We start from the raw sequence: 16399 nt of genomic DNA, 5'->3' as shown, positions 1-16399 counted from the left end.
GGGTTTCACCATGTTGACCAGGATGGTCTCGATCTCTTGACCTCGTGATCCACCCGCCTCGGCCTCCCAAAGTGCTGGGACCACAGGCTTGAGCCACCGCGCCCGGCCCCGGCCAGTATTTTTAAAATCATAAAGTACCCCCTAACTTTTATCACTTCCTCTCTCTCTTTCCTGATTAATATTTCTTCATAGCACTTGTACCATATTACTTTTCAAAGTTTTTTTGTTTACTTTCTAGATGTTTCATAAAAATAAAGAGGGATTCTTGGCTGTTTTGTTCGTTGCTATTGTCCAGCTGCCTAGAGTGGATGAATGAATTAGATATCTAGTTATAAAGGAGCTTCACTGGGTTTGTGAGATTTGGGGGCTGTCCATAAGTTCATGAAGAGTAGCTGCCACCAAGACACAGGCTTTCCTGCACTAACTATCATCTGTGACTCTAGCATTTTCAAGGAAAAGTAACCTCATCTTTATGATACTAGAATTAACTAATTAATTACTAGTGGGTAAATATTTTTAAAGCACTTAGAACAGTGCCTGGGACATGGTATGAGCTCTATAAGTGTTTAGTTTAAAGGCAACAAATACTTTATTAAGCATTTTGTGACCAAAAAAAAAAAAATAGTGACAGAATGTGAGCAAAGACAAATAAACTTCAGGAGGTTCAGAGTAGCCCTAATTCTTATGGAGAGTGGCTTTAATCATAATAGAGCTAGAGTCGAGTCTGATGACTTAATAGAAAAACAGCAATAGTCACATGCCCTCTCTACTCTTGGAAAAAAAAACAAACTACCCTGTGTACTCGATGGGATTATAGATACAAAGAGATTTATGTAATAAACTCCAAAAAATTGGTTTTTAACTTAAGACCATTAAAAAAAATGATTATGAAAAGAAAACTTCAGAGGTATGGACTGGGGCTATAGAAGAGGAAAAGGGCTTGCACGGCCTTCACTCATTCATTAGATGAACAGTTATGCCCCAAATGCTATGTTAGGGGCTAGGAGCTACCTTCTAGGATCTCATAACCTAGTGGGAGAGAGACAAGTTAACCAACAGTGACCAATTCAGCCTTAGTACTACTGTAGAGATGAGCCTGGAGCAGGCTGTGAGGATGGGATTGCTTCCTCATCCTCTTTGTGATATGAAAATAAACAAATCATTTGCTTCCAATTAAAGGCAGCAGATAGAACTCACCTGTTTTTATCTCCACTCCCTGAGGAAGTCCCGTCAAAATGAAAGTAATGAAATTGAAAAAGGCATGAACCAGTGGTCTTTAACCTTGGCTGAACATTTGAAATAACAGCAGAGATTTTTAAAAATCCTAGTGCTCAACCTGTAGCCCACATGAATTAAATCAGAACCTCTGCAGATGGGACTTAGGCATCAAGATTTTAGACTATAATTTTTTTTTTTGCAAAGAAAATAAGAGTCAACAATACACATAAGAAATCAATAGCATTGAGAACTTGAAAAAGGCTGGGCCTGAAATGGACTTAGCAGAACTAGGAATCCTAAAAACCAAACAGTTTCTGGGGGAAGGGAGGCTTGAAGGATGCCAGTTAGAAGCACCAGGATCTTTCCTGTGGTAGAACTTTGGGAAGATTCAGAAATTAGAGAGACTGGGTATGGGGAAGAGTGAAGAAGTGGAAGATTGGTTGAAAGTCTGATTTTGGAACAGATGACCCAGATTTTATCTCAAGTCTCCCCCATCCCTACCCTTGGTTTGCTCTCTGGAGAGATGGAATGGGAAAGGGGCTCAGGTACAGCTGAGGGGAAATGTGAGGCTGGCCTTGCGCAAGTCACTCTCCGGAACACCTCAACGCCCTTCTGAAAACATTGGCCACCTGATTTGTGCTGCCTGGCAGGAAACTGGAGGATGCAGCTCTGGGCAAACTGGTCCAAGAGGGAAATCCAGTCAGATGCTGACATGAGAGAGTCCAAGCTCCTTTGTAATATACCCGGGAGGCCTCGTTTTGAATAAGAAAGGACACCAAAGATCACCAGACATTTGAGGAAAGTGTCTAACGTGAAAGACAAAGACGAAAACAGACAAGTGAAAGTAAATAAAGGGAACTCACACACAAAAAAAGAAGAAACCACATGCTACTGAGCAGAAAAAAATAAAATATGTATGTAGATAGATAGTTATAGATAGATGATGGATGGATGGATATAATAGGTAGGTAGGTGGGTAGATAGATACATAGATACATAGACAGATAGGTAGGTAGGTAGACAGGTAGGTAGGTAGATAGATAGATGATAGATAGACAGACAGACAGACAGATAGAGATGGCTGTCAGGACTATACTGCAAGACATGATGCGGTGCTCTGGCTGATGGAGCATCTGTGCTGTGCAGCCAAAGTGTGAGTTTGTGTTCTGGCTTCATCACTTCTTAGCTGTGTGATGCTGGGCAAGTTACTTATCCCCCTAACCACCTAAGAAATAGATGCCCTAACCACCTAAGAATAGAATCTTCCTATTCTTGTGGAACTATATCATATTTTTATGGGTATACAAATAAACAATATGGTTTTAATATTTCAGCCATTAAAAAACAAGAAAAATTAGGCATTTTTAACCATCTGCCTTAGTTTCCCCATCTGTAAAAAGAGGGATGATGATGATGAAGCTGTTCAGAGAACATAAAGGAGCTGTTGGAAATTATGAATATGATGGCAGAATATAAAGTTTTAGGTAAAAGTTGAGGAAATTCTGAAAATAATCAAAAAGACAAAGAAATGGAACATAGAAACAATAAGAAAAAGAAATATTAAACCTGAGAGGTACAAAATCAGAGTTGCAGGGAGGGACATACACAGGGAGAGAGACAGACAGACAGACAGACAGAGAGACAAGAGGAAATTATGAGAGTAATGACCAACCTTTCCCAGTAGTGAAGGACACAAGTTTAGACTGAAAGAGCCTCATTAGTGCCTGCAGGATTGTTGGGAAAAAGACCCGGTCTAGGACACATTACTGTGATATTTTTAAACACTGATGATGAAATAAAGATTCCAAAATTTTCCCAAGAGCAGAAAGCAGATCACAAAAAAAGAATTGGCACTTGAGTGGCAGAGGGGATAACCAAGCTTTAAGCAATGTGGACTGATTCTGGAAAGGCCACCATATTTCCAGGACATAAAACTTGTTTGATTTAGACATATTTGTCACTGTAAAAATTAGCTCTTATGCATTTGGCAGAGTCGGGGCTCAAGTCTTTGCTCAGTGAGTCTCAAAATCCCATATCTCCTTTGCCCGGGAGCATCTATTTTTTATTTTTCAATTAAGGTGGAAAATTATTAAATGTACCTTCCTTTCCTCTTCCTCCACTTACGCCTTCCTTTTCCTTGCCCCTCTTGTTTCTTCTCCCTTTCCCTTACTTTACCTTCTGAGCCTTCATACTTTTGCTGTGTCTATTTCTATCTCTCTTTCTCCCTTTCTTTTTCTATCCACAGAAGTCTTATGTTTGTCTAATAATTGGCAGAAGAGATTTTTTTTTTTTTTGCTTTTTATGTGATGAATAGTTGGCGTAACATCAAAGACAAGCCATGTGGTTTTCTGACTGCCCCAGAAGGGTGGCGCAGCTGGCAGGCATCCCAGCTGCCTGGTGATAGACATGTGAAGAGATACCAAGCTCACAGGTCACTGTGTATGTGTTCATGTACATGTGTTTTTCAGGCCAACAGCAGGCTGAAGCAGATTGAGAAGGAATACACTCAGAAGCTTGCCAAATCGTCACAGGTAAGCAACATGAAAAGAAACAAAACAAAGTAAAACCCAAAACAAAAATGAAACCTCCACATAAAGGCCTTTGTACTTTCTTTTTTTTCTTTTTCTTTTTCTTTTTTTTTTTTTTTTTTTGCTGGCACAGAGACTTTTATTCTTTTTTTTTCTTTTTTTTTAAATATATATTTTATTGCATTTTAGGTTTTAGGGTACATGTGAAGAACGTGCAAGATTGTTGCATAGGTACATACATGGCAGTGTGATTTGCTGCCTTCCTCCCCATCACCTATATCTGGCATTTCTCCCCATGTTATCCCTCCCCAACAAAAGCCTTTGTACTTTCAAGTTAAACTTCATTCTTTTCAGTTTTTTTGTGGAATTGCATCATATTTTTCTGGGTATACAAATAAACAATATGGTTTTAATATTTCAGTCATTAAAGTCAAGAAAAATTAGGCATATTTAACCATTTGAAACAACACACACATGCACACACACACACACACACACACACACACACACGCGCGGATGTTGTAAAACCAGCCTGTGCAGTTTGGCACTAGCTGTGCTTTTTTTGTAATATCCTATTTTGCTGTACCTAAAGGCTGCCTCAAACAAAATTCAAAATGACAAATAATTCTAGGCTACATCTGCAGCTCAACTGTTGACTCTTTTAGGGAAAAGAGAATTCTAAGTCCCTATATCCACAACTTGCTACTTGTACTTACTATTGTAGTTTCAGTATAAGAAAGGCCAATAATTGAATGCCTGTCCCTACTTGAAATATGATGCTCAGAGTACTTTTTCAGCATAAATTTTTACAGTGATATCTAGTGGTATCATTTAAGGAACTCCAAGTATTCCTTAGTTGTACAAGTGATTCTAGAAAAAATAAATACTACTTATTTTTACTTTGCAGGTAGGTAAATCCATTTGGTTTTGTAAGTATCATATCTAACGATTGGTAAAATCAGCTTGTCTTCATATATATATAAATACATATATATACACACACACACACACACACACACACGGTGGTATTTGGTAGTAAACTGGAATTTGTGTACCTTACTACCACATAATTCCACATAATAGTAGTAACAACAAAACAATAATAGTATCCAATGTTGGTGGGGCATTAACCATGTTGACTCATTCAGTCTTTCACAATAATTCTGGGATTAGGAACTATTATTGGTGCCATTTTTCCATTTGCGAAAACTGAGATTCAGAGAGATAAGATCACATAAGTTGGCAAGTGACTAAGCCAGCACCCAGTCTGGATCTGACTTCAAAGTGAAAATTCTTAACACTACCAGCCTGGCCCATTTTTAATATGGCAAAACTTTGGTGATAATTATAAAATGGCTTTTTTCTTTCTGGTTTTTTTTTTTTTTTTTTTTTTGAGATGGAGTTTTGCTCTTGTAGCCCAGGCTGGTACAGTGGTGCAGTGGTGCAGTCTGGACATACTACAATCTCCACCTCCAGGTTGGTTTCAAGTGATTCTCCTGTCTCAGCCTCCTAAGTAGCTGGAATTGCAGGCACCTGCTACCATGCCTGGCTAATTTTTTGTATTTTTAGTAGAGACAGGGCTTCACCATGTTGGTCAAGCTGGTCTCGAACTCCTGACCTCAGATGATCCACCCACCTCAGCCTCCCAAAGTGCTGGGATTACAGGTATGAGCCACCATGCCCAGCCTAAAATTTCCATTCTACTAATTCACATCCCATTAGAAAAGCAAAAAGTCTTTGTCCAAATGAAGAGTCCTATGTGTTTATGTAAGAAATGATGATTATGTCTTGGTTGCCATTATTCCAGCCCTTCCTTGAGAAAGGAACATGGAGAAATATCCTTTTAATCCACTGAAAAAGATTCTTACAATTAAAAAAAAGAATCTATTTAGGCCAAAAGTTAAAGTTTAAATTAAAACATTAAAAATCCCCAGTTAGCGTATCATAATATTCTGCTTATTTTGCTTTATGTTAAATGGGGGAAGCAGACCGAGAGTGAGATATAAGATAGCTAATAAAAATGCCTAAATAATGAGAGTGTAAACAGGAGTATTTATCTAAAGGAATGTATGAAGAAGCCTGATTAGTTGATATTAAAGCAAATTAAACATAAGTGAAAGCAGAAGAAAGCCTGAGCTCTCGAGTCCAACACCCCTGGATTTGAATACCAGCCCTACCACTTCCGTGACCTTGAGCAAGTTACCTGCCCTCTTTGGAATTCAGTTTTCTCATCTGTCAAGTAGGGGGCAGTACTAACCTCAAAGGATGGTTTTAACTATTAAGTAAAACAATGCCAAAAATGTGTTCAGCGTAGTGCCTAGTACACACTAAAGCACCTAATGACTGTGAGTTATTATAGTCTCAGCACTAAAATTGCCATAGAGAAAGAGGAAGGGAGGGAGAGAAGAACAAAAAAAGGTTTGGAAGGTGGGACAGATTATTGCTTCAGACACCATGTTTTTGGGTGTTTACAAGTTGATAAAATCTCCTTGAAAAGTTTGGAGAGGCATAGGGTTCCTGTTTTCCCAAGAAAAGACTTGAAGGAGGAGAAGGAAGAACTGACTAGCAACAACTGTCATTTCAATAATCAAGGAACAGTGCAACACCAAAACACCTTAGAAAGGGTGTAATGGAATAAAAGGTAGTCCATCCTTCTCATAAAAGTTAGGATGAGAACCTTACATCGATAATGTTTTGTTTGCCCACCCCTAAATATTTGTATATGTGAACTGGTATTTGAGAAACCTTAGTCTACAATGCCAGTCAGTTCAGAGAAGCATGTCCGATTATTTTTAAATGAGCATTATGCAACAGGACTGTGGATTGATCTCTTCATATTTAAATGATAGTTTGTTGGAATCTCTAACTTGTATTGCATTAAGCTGATGAAGAACACTAAAAGCCAAATTGCTTAACTCTGTCGGGGTTTTAAAAAGCCATCTCTGAAAAAAAAGAAAATGGATGCATTAGTAATCAATGTGTTGGTACCCCCAGAGCGCATCAGATTAAATTTGGAAAATATTTTAAAGGTTTTCCTCCTTTAGAGGAAGCTACTTACTTTTCATGATTTTATCAAGCCTTTAGGACCTAATAGACCATGTACGCTGAACCCTGGGCACACCTGAGAACTGTGCCCCCTTCTGAGATCTGCGCCCCCTTCTGAGATCTGCAGCGCTCACCCTCACCATCACCGCAGTGTTGGCATCATCTCTGGGCACACCCCCAAATATCATTTCCATCAGAATCACATTTTTTAAATCTTAACAAAAGAATGGAGACAATGCAAACACCACAGTGGTGAATACTGAAGTTTACTCCACTTAAAACATTGAAATAGTAAGTTATTATATATTACCCTTGTCTCTTCAATATTAATATGATTTTCCCCACTCAACCTAGTCATCTAGTGGCCATTTTTCAAGGAAAGATACTGCCATTTTGTCAGAATGTCCATAGTTAGAAACATGGGCAGAACTGACGTTGGGATGCCAGTCGAGCTGCCTGCTACCAAGGGACTGGTGTCTCCTACCACTGCCCCACACTTACTACCCAACACCTGATGCATATTAGTACCTGGGAATATTCCACGTGACCCTGTGCCCATCTTTATGCCAGCCTCCTAGGGGCCAACCCAGAATGCACAGGGCATCCACTTATTTTATGAGGAGCTTCAGCATTCACCTAACCTTCCTAAGCCTTCCTAAGTTTGTCTTCTCTATTGTATTATATTTTAAAGAAGAGTTTTATAAAACTCTCAAACTGTACTACAATCTGAAAAACAATAGAATGAGTTGAAGGTGAAATTCTAACACTTATTTAGGATCCTGCTCTTTTTTTTAAGACCACTAACATTTTCCCAAAGCGTTAATTGCTTAACAATTATTAACCATTATGACTTTCATGGGTTCGTTGCTTACAGCATCAGCTCAAAATAGCTCTCCTTTTGTTTCCCAAAATATAATTTTTAATAGCTATATGAAAATGCTCTAATCCACTTCTTTGTTTGAAGCTAATGAAGTATAAACATTTTAGCTGAGTGGTAGCATTTTATTCTATGGTTTTTAATTATGATTCAATCAAAACTGGAGGGTTTTGATTATGATTATATATATTAGCTTTCATTTTTTCTTAGAAATGTTAACATTATTATTCTGCAGGAAGGGTAGATTATCTGAATACAATTTGCCAAGTGATGGTTTTTTATTGCTTACCGTGATTATAGTTCTACTTAATAACTGAGTGCCAGTTATTATATACTCTGAGCGAAGAAGAAAGTAGTCCATTTTCTTACACTCTAGGTCTACAACCTGGAGAGTTTTGTTCCTTACCTGAAGCATGTTAATCTGATTATTATGATTATTTCTCAGTCTTAAAGTATTAAATCTTGTTTTTTAAATTATCCTTATTTTAGTTACTGCTCTATAGCCGTATCATCTGTGAGTCTGTTCAACCAAAGAATTTATCTATTTATCTAGCCAAGTTGTTTCACCTGAAGTGTTTTAACATTCTCCCTTTTATATCACCTTCCTAGGTTTTAAAAATAGCTTTCCAAAAATAGTCTCAGTATTTCCCCCAAAGGAATCTCTCCTTATTCCCCCAAAGAATGTAATGTTTTATTTTCCACATAAAAGCAAGCATGTCCTTCTTAGAACATCCTGGACTTGTAGTCCCTTCCAAAACCTGCAGTTTTTTTCTTTTTGAGATGGAGTTTCACTCTTGTTGCCCAGGCTGGAGCAAAATGGTGCAATCTTGGCTCACTGCAGCCTCTACTTCCCGAGTTCAAGTGGTTCTCCAGCCTCAGCCTCCCAAGTAGCTGGGATTACAAGCATGCGTCACTACACCCAGCTAATTTTTTGCATTTTTAATAGAGATGGGGTTTCGCCATGTTGGCCAGGCTGATCTTGAACTCCTGGCTTCAGGTGATCTGCCCACCTCAAAACCTGAATTTATTTTGTCCTAAATCTTCTGAAAATGAGAAAGGCCCCTGTTCCATGCCCTTTGATCATTTGAAGTATCCCAGAATATTTTTTATCTTTATTCTTTGGTCAGCTACAAGCTAGTCTCAATCTTAGTACTTTTTAAAGAAAACATTACTTTGTACTTTAAAAATACATCACATGACTGCAGTTGTGGATATAGGAATCCATACATGTGTTAAAACTGCACAGAGCTAAACACACGCACACACCCTGTCTCTCTCACTCTCTCTCTTGCCCTCCTTCTCTCTCCAGAATTAAACCCACTCTACAAAGTCGTAGTTTACTCAGCTTAAAACATTGAAATAGTAAGTTGTTTTTTACTGTTTGGCCCCAAGTTCTCATAAAAGATCAATCTTCAATTTTATGCTAGGCCAAGCATATCTGGCTCTTTTTATTCCCGGCTCCTCTGGCTCTGTGACTGGGAGTTCATTGTTCTGTGCATCAATTTTTGACATTTACTATGAGAATTTAATCTTTCCTGTTTCACGGAAGTGCTTTTTACTGTGAGAATTTACTCATTTACTATGAGAATTAATTGAATTGATGTCAGAATGGAAACAATATTTAATCACAATTCAGAAAATGGATGAAAACATCTTCATTCTCAGTAAATGAAGGCCTCCACTCACAGCAGAAGTTTCAAGTTTGCATTTAATAATATTGGCATACTGCTATTATCTATTTTGTCATTTCACAGTTGGCTAAATATTTGATTATGGACAAATTCTAAATGTCAAGCTTTGGCACAGTGAATTTGCTCGCTTCTCAAAGCATAAATACTCCATATTTTATTGTCAAGATGCTACTATTTATGTCAGTAGTAACAACTAGTATTTCTATAGCATTTGGCTTCAGACAGTTTCTATTTATTGCCTTATAATTCTATAATCTAGTTTCATCACCACAAAATAGGTGGAAAACCTGAGCTCAAGAAAGATGCCTTGTCCAGTATTTCTCACCAACTGCCCTCCCCCCGGCTTAGAACCAAAAGAATTATATTTGAACATGGTCTAATGTTGTTTCTTTTATTAGAAGAAACAACTATTTCCTGCTTTTAAAAAGTCATCACTATTGAATTTGCAAGGAAATGAATACATCCAAACCAAAGGAAGGACAATGCTCTCAGAAGGCCAATTAAATATAAAAGTTTCTCATCAGATGGATAATTTGAGAAGCTGGAAGAACCCTGTCTGGGAGACAACAGATTCTTAAATGTAAGGAATACTAGAGGAGGGAATGAAAATGGCATCATGTAAAGCAAAATAATTATCCATGAGTTAGGAAGAAAACAACCCACTTGGAAGTATAAACTTCTCTGCAATACCAAAAACGTATCTTAAAGAAAGATAAAGTTGGCTGGTTAAAAGACCCAATTAGTGCAGTGATTGGTCTGATGGCCTGTCTCCTTAGTTGGATGTCAACAATGTAAGATATTTGGCCTCTTTCCATGCCTCTGCATCCTCATTTATAAAAGATAGGCAAGCCTAGCCTGGTGGCTCATGCCTGTAATTCTAGCACTTTGGGAGGCTGAGGCAGGTGAATCACCTGAGGTCAGGAGTTCAAGACCAGCCTGGCCAACATGATGAAACCCTGTCTGTACTAAAAATACAAAAAATTAGCTGGATGTGGTGGCAGGTACCTCTGTAATCCCAGCTACTGGAGAGACTGAAGCAGGAGAATCACTTGAACCCAGGAAGCGGAGGTTGCAGTGAGCCCAAGATTGTACCACTGCACTCCAGCCTAGGCAACAAGAGCAAAACTCCATCTCAAAAATAAATAAATAAAAATCAGAAATAAAAGATGCACAATAATACTTGTCTCACAGTAGTAAATGACATAAGAACTTAAAGTGTTAAACACAATACACAAACATTACTCTATTCTCAAAAATTATTGCTTAGAATTAGGTGACTGAAGAATAAACTCTGTTCATTTTTTTCTTTGGTTATTACACTTCAAAGCATTATGAAAAGCAGAATAGCTTTTCTCATTCTAATAAGTGTATTTCTCAGTAAAATAAAATCTGACACTTTTCATATTTTTGAGATCACAGATGTTCTTTCTTCTGATGAGTAAATATTGTGGAATGTTATAGTGGAAACGTCTTCCAAGTATATTTGGTTCAGCAGTTGTTCACCATTCACAGTTTTATTAAAGTCTTTTATTGTGTGGAATTTCATGCATTATAGTGTGTGATATGTTAATTGAAAATATTTAGTTTGTGGAATAGAGTTTTGCCAAATCCATTCTTTTGTTAAGCATAAATACATATAAAATAGATGCCTCTCCCAGAAGAATTTGAAGTTATAGCATGCTGTTTTCATTTTAGATCATAGCAGAACTTCAGACAACCATTTCCTCTCTGAAAGAGGAGAACAGCCGGCAGCAGCTTGCTGCAGAAAGGCGGCTCCAGGATGTTATACAAAAGTTTGAAGATGAGAAGAAGCAGCTGATTAGAGATAATGACCAAGCAATCAAGGTAATCTGAAGACTTCAGTAACCAGTGGTACCAGCTGCTTTAATGTAATTAAAAGGAGGGCTGAAATCCCAGCAGTGGGCAGATGAATGCGGGTATCTGGCTTGTTCACACAGCCTGCAGTAATTCCATTCACTGGACTCTACCTTTGATGTATCCAGTGACTCAGGCTGACTTCCCTCTAAGAGATCGCATGCCAGCATAAAAAGTCATTTTTGGCAAGCCCAGTCCATTCACATTGAACAAATATTTTAAAAATACCCTCTCCTTTCTCTGGAGAACCACTTTGGAATTGTCTCTTGAAATTAGAATGACTGTTTGAGCCCAGTACTGCTGGCTATTAAAGTCAGAAGTCAGCATCCAATTTACATTCTGTTCTTTGCCCACATCCTTTCATTATGCATTCGCATAATGAAAAATAACCTGTTTGAGGCTTGGAACGCCAACTATTTGATGTGCTTTGACACAGTACAGGATAGATGTGTTGCTGCTGAGAACCTAGGTTGTTTCCAAATGACTTCAGAGAATCACACCTTTAATAGCAACAGAAAATTCCCTGGACCCTGATTCTTTTGGTGATAGGCATTTAGATCTCAAAGTAGTTTTTTCTTGGCTTCATAGCAGTGAATATTATTGTAAGGGTCTGCATCATGCTGGGTTTAATCTGTGAGGATAAGCATCTGGAAACCTTTATAAATGAGGCTTAAGAGAGAACAAAACATTTTTAAAGAATTCCCAGCAAAAGATTATTTTTCAGCGACTTTAGTTTGCCATAACCATACTTAAAGCGTGTAGAGTAATCACACAAAGCAAAGAGCAATAAAAGAAACATTTGGGTTTTAATAGGTGCCCTTTCCTGCCTTACCTCTTCATCTTCTTTTTCTATAGCCTATTGCAGGCAATCTGAGTAATGTTGGGAAGAGTTAGTGTTAATGTCCGTCGCTTTTTATATATTCCCTTAAAGCTCAGACAACACTAGATAGAATAAAAAGCCTTAAGATATGGACAAAACCTTCAAGGCCATTACATCCATCCTCCTCACCTTACTAGTGAGGACTTACTTGTTAATAACATTTTCTCTGCATATTTCAACCTGTGAGCTTATTTCCCCTACCTGTGTTATGGACAAAAAAAAAGATTTTTTTTCATATTCTAGTGGTTTAAAAACATCTTTCAAGTTTTTTATCATTTACAAACGCACAGGAAGTGCCCCATTGATCTGTGTAACTGATTTGCTTCACAGAAACTGCGTTGCATATTTTTAAAACTTGTTTTAGTTCTATAAAATTTCTATATTAAGTGGATTTATTTTTCACTTTATGTCCAAGTACCAAGTGGTAGGTAATATTCAAATTTTAAATGAACAATCAAATCTCAATATAAGCAAAAATGGAAAATGTAAGTTTACTGCTAACAACGTAGTTCTAGTATTGTTTCTTGATTTTAAAAATCTTGAAAGAATTATAATTAGTATAATTGTCCACTTTAAACTAATTATTAGTTTTAATTATTTAATTTTAAAATTATTTAATAATTTAGTTAATTCTCACAGTTTTACAATATATACAAAAACATATGTATCATATGTTACCTGAAAATAAAAAATCAAAATTACAGTATAGGTAAGATATAGCTAAGTTTTGAGTCACTCACTTAGATTATACATAAAGTAAATGACATTTCTTTTTTGCTAACCTACATTAAAGTTGCTAAGGTAATTAACTCATTAACGTTCGTTGCCTTGGCTGTTTTTTGTAAGAGCATATTACAAAAAATAATGCAAATAATAGCTGATATTTACTCAACATGTACTTTGTACCAGGCTCTGCCAAACATTTTCATTCACCTCTTGTTCCATTATCTCATTTAAATCTTATGGTAATCTTCATGAGGAAGGTATTTCTATCATCCCGAAAGCATGAGGTTAAATAACAAGCCCAAGATCATCCTGATGGACAATTGGCAGAGGCAGTTTCAAGCCGCAGTCTGTCTTTCTGGAGAGCCTCAACTATTAACTGTTATACCATACCCCAGTGTCCTACATCCTGTCTGTGAAAATGAGTCAAATGACCAAGTGCCAAAATGAACCTGGATATTCCCATTTTATTCTTCTCTCTGCACAAATGATATAACATTTTTGCAACAGTTGTTTGATTTGGACATTCTGATTATATTTAAGTGTTTTGTACATGTAGATATAGGTACATGGATAGATATTGATACTAAAAGAGAGGCACAGCCACTATGAAGCTTGATTTTCTGGGACCAAATGCATTTGTCTGCAGATATGTTCAATAGTCCCGTAAGTAACTGTGAAACATACTTCACTCCACTTCTGGGTTGATGATGAACTGAGCTCTTTCAAGCTGGTGATCAAGAATGGAGACAGAGAGTAAACCTAGTACTCATTCTGTCAGAGCTTATAATAATGCTTCTGCAAATAAATCATTAAAGTGATTCTAGAGAAAAGGTGCAGTATACTAAAATCCACGTAAAGGACCCACCAGTCAGGTGCAATATAACTTGATAAAACATTTCTCGAGGATAATTTGGCAATACCTGTCATTCATTATTAAATTGCCTGAGAGATGTGCCTAGCCTTTGACCCATTTTCAGAGTTTGCCCAAAGGTGGCAATTAATAATCGCACTAAGATTTAGCTAATCAAAAAGACGCTTGTTCTGGCTTTCATCCTTTCAGCCAATAGTTATTTATTCAGATCCTCTTATGTGACAGGTACCTGTGACACCAGCATTCTCTATATTCTTTCCATATTTTTAACTATAGCAAATACACTGAAATCTCTGCACTATTGGAAATGATGTTGGAGAGAATATTTAAGAATATTGAAAATGTTCACAAGATGTTTTTCAATGAAAATGCACATTACAAAACATAGACGTGAGCTCGTTTTGCAAAACAAAAGTTTAACTCAAGAGAAAAAAGACTACAATTATATCAGAATTTTACTAGTGGATATCTCTGAGTGGTAGAATTTATTATCTTTTCTGTACTTAAATTATAACAGCACTTTTGCAATGAGAAGCAATAAAAATTGTTTGGTAAAATGGGAAAAGCTACCAGCCTGAAGAAACCCATTGAACATTATGGGAATAGTCGTAGGTGAGACTAACAGCAGGCATGATCCTCACTGTCCAAGAAACAACAGATGAAGTAAGGTCTTTTACAGAATAGAATTCCTTTAGTGTAAAGAGTTATACAAACAAACAAAATTCATAAGAGTAGATACTTTATGCTATAATACCCTATCTTTTAAAACTCAAGAGCAAAAAATCTTCTTTGTCACTTATTTACTGCCTTAGCTCACTCTTTACATTCAAAGTCACACCTTTCAAAAGAATTTTCACCACTGCGTACCCCAAAACTTGGTGGTTTAAAGCAACTACTATCTGCCCATAATTCTTTGGATCAGAAATTTGGGCAGGGATCAGCTGGGTGGTTCATCTGCTCAATGTGTGGCATTTGCTGGGGTGCTTCATGAGGTTACATTCAGCAGAAAGCTTGGCTGGGGTTGGAATGTCTGAGCCGGTTCCAGGCCCTCTCCATATGAGCTTTCTCTCTAACCAATTAATTAGATTTTTCACTTAGCAGCTGATGTCAAAGGGAAATAATTAAAAGGGGTAAAAGCAGAACCTGCATTTCCATTAAGCCCTGCCCTAGCAAGATTCACAGAGTCGCTTCCACCACATTCTGTTGATTAAGATAGGTCATACTCTAGCTCAGAATCAAGGAGAGGAGAAACAGTGACCATTCCCTCAGTGGGAGGAATGGCATAGATTTTGAGGCCATCTTACATCTATCACAGTAGTCTATACTAAATCCAGTTTTTATCTCCCATTTATTCCTCAACTATACAAAATAGTACAAAGAGGAAAATACCTCTATTCCTGCTACCCATAATCAACACTAATTAACATCATGGCATATTTGTATCCATATTTTTTTATAAAGAAAATCTATTCTCTTGTTTTTGAAGAAGTATGAATGTCATACGCTCATTTATAAATGATTTAAAATGTAAGAATAAAAAAAAGTAATAGTTTTTAAAGTCACCTCAAATCCTATCACCCAAAAATAAACATCATAGAATTAAGGTAAATATTATTTTTGATATCCTACTATGTATAAGGGAAAAAGAAAAGAAAGCTTAGTAGGTTTATGAAATGAATACTGTAGATTTTTGTTTGTTTGTTTTAGAGAAATCTTTAATTTTACTTTAATTCAACAAATGAAAGAAACTAAAGTAAAACAGAAGGAATTGTTCAGAACATGTTGTCTCTGCTTGAAAAACATGTACATTTGCACCCTCATACTTTCTCCCATAATCCTTCCCTATCACCCTCTACCTTGGATAGTAGTAGTATTTTTGCACTGTCTGGGTTTATGATATTCACAATTTTTAAATCATATCCTGTAGTTTAATTTTCATGTTATATTTAAATCTATGCAGTGTTTATACTAGGCCTTTGACCGTAGTGCCTCCATTCCCAAAGTTTTTACTTTGATTTGTTTCTTGATTGGCTGGATGGTGCTGTCTTCCCTGAGTTTTTTCATGTATAAGAATGTCTGCTGGCTAACCTTTATGATTGAATGGTGTGTTGCATGGACGCAGTGTTCCCGTTCACATTTTCTCCGCATGTGTAAACACGGCTCATCAAGCATTTACGATTGCTATGAGAAGGCTGGGCTAGACAAAGCGTTCCTCTGTGTATGTAACTTGCTTTTTCTGAGGCATTCCTGAAGAAGTCCTTCTTTCTCATGTAAGTTTAGTAGATTAACCAGGATAAATTCAGTAAGCAACTGAGATCTGTGTACATGTTCAGTATTCAACAGCAAATACTTCTGAAGCATAGTGGTTCTCCTTGTAAGTAAAGCTGATTTGTAGTGTCTCTGTGTGTTCTTTGACCTGAGGGAAGGGGAAGGCAGAGCTGGCGCCCAAGCCAGCATGCATCTGGCTGAACTGACTCTTCTCACTTTGAGATTATGTTAAGGGTGTTTCAGGGTTCACATTACTTACATGGGAGGGGCATCTTCTGTTCCTTTGAGTTTTTAATGATCCCAATTTGGTGTATATCCCTAAGTCCTTCCCTCAGAGGTGGCCAGCCTTGATGTTTATCTGTTTTCTACCACATCCATCTCCCCTGCTGTACAGCCAGAAGAGGAAAAAGATGAGACTGC

General features: G+C 37.2%; 1 protein-coding gene across 11 annotated transcripts in view; it reads left to right on the top strand.

Moving 5' to 3' along the window:
* The window catches only part of CEP112 (centrosomal protein 112), a 641834-nt gene that overhangs the window by 430583 nt on the left and 194852 nt on the right, over positions 1-16399 (top strand). For all 11 annotated transcript variants that reach the window (XR_004257837.1, XM_032242004.1, XM_032242007.1 and 8 more), the window contains 2 exons: positions 3687-3749; positions 11055-11204. Coding sequence is in view for 10 of the 11 variants with exons in the window: in XM_032242004.1 (XP_032097895.1) it covers positions 3687-3749; positions 11055-11204 (213 nt within the window). In the remaining variant the exon portion in view is untranslated. The remainder of the gene's footprint in view (positions 1-3686; positions 3750-11054; positions 11205-16399) is intronic.

The sequence above is a fragment of the Sapajus apella genome, unplaced genomic scaffold (genome assembly GCF_009761245.1).
Source record: "Sapajus apella isolate SASKATOON/1434 unplaced genomic scaffold, GSC_monkey_1.0 scaffold48, whole genome shotgun sequence".
Lineage (NCBI taxonomy): Eukaryota > Metazoa > Chordata > Mammalia > Primates > Cebidae > Sapajus > Sapajus apella.
Note: the sequence above shows the minus strand (reverse complement) of the source record. Positions and strands in the feature narration are given on the sequence as shown.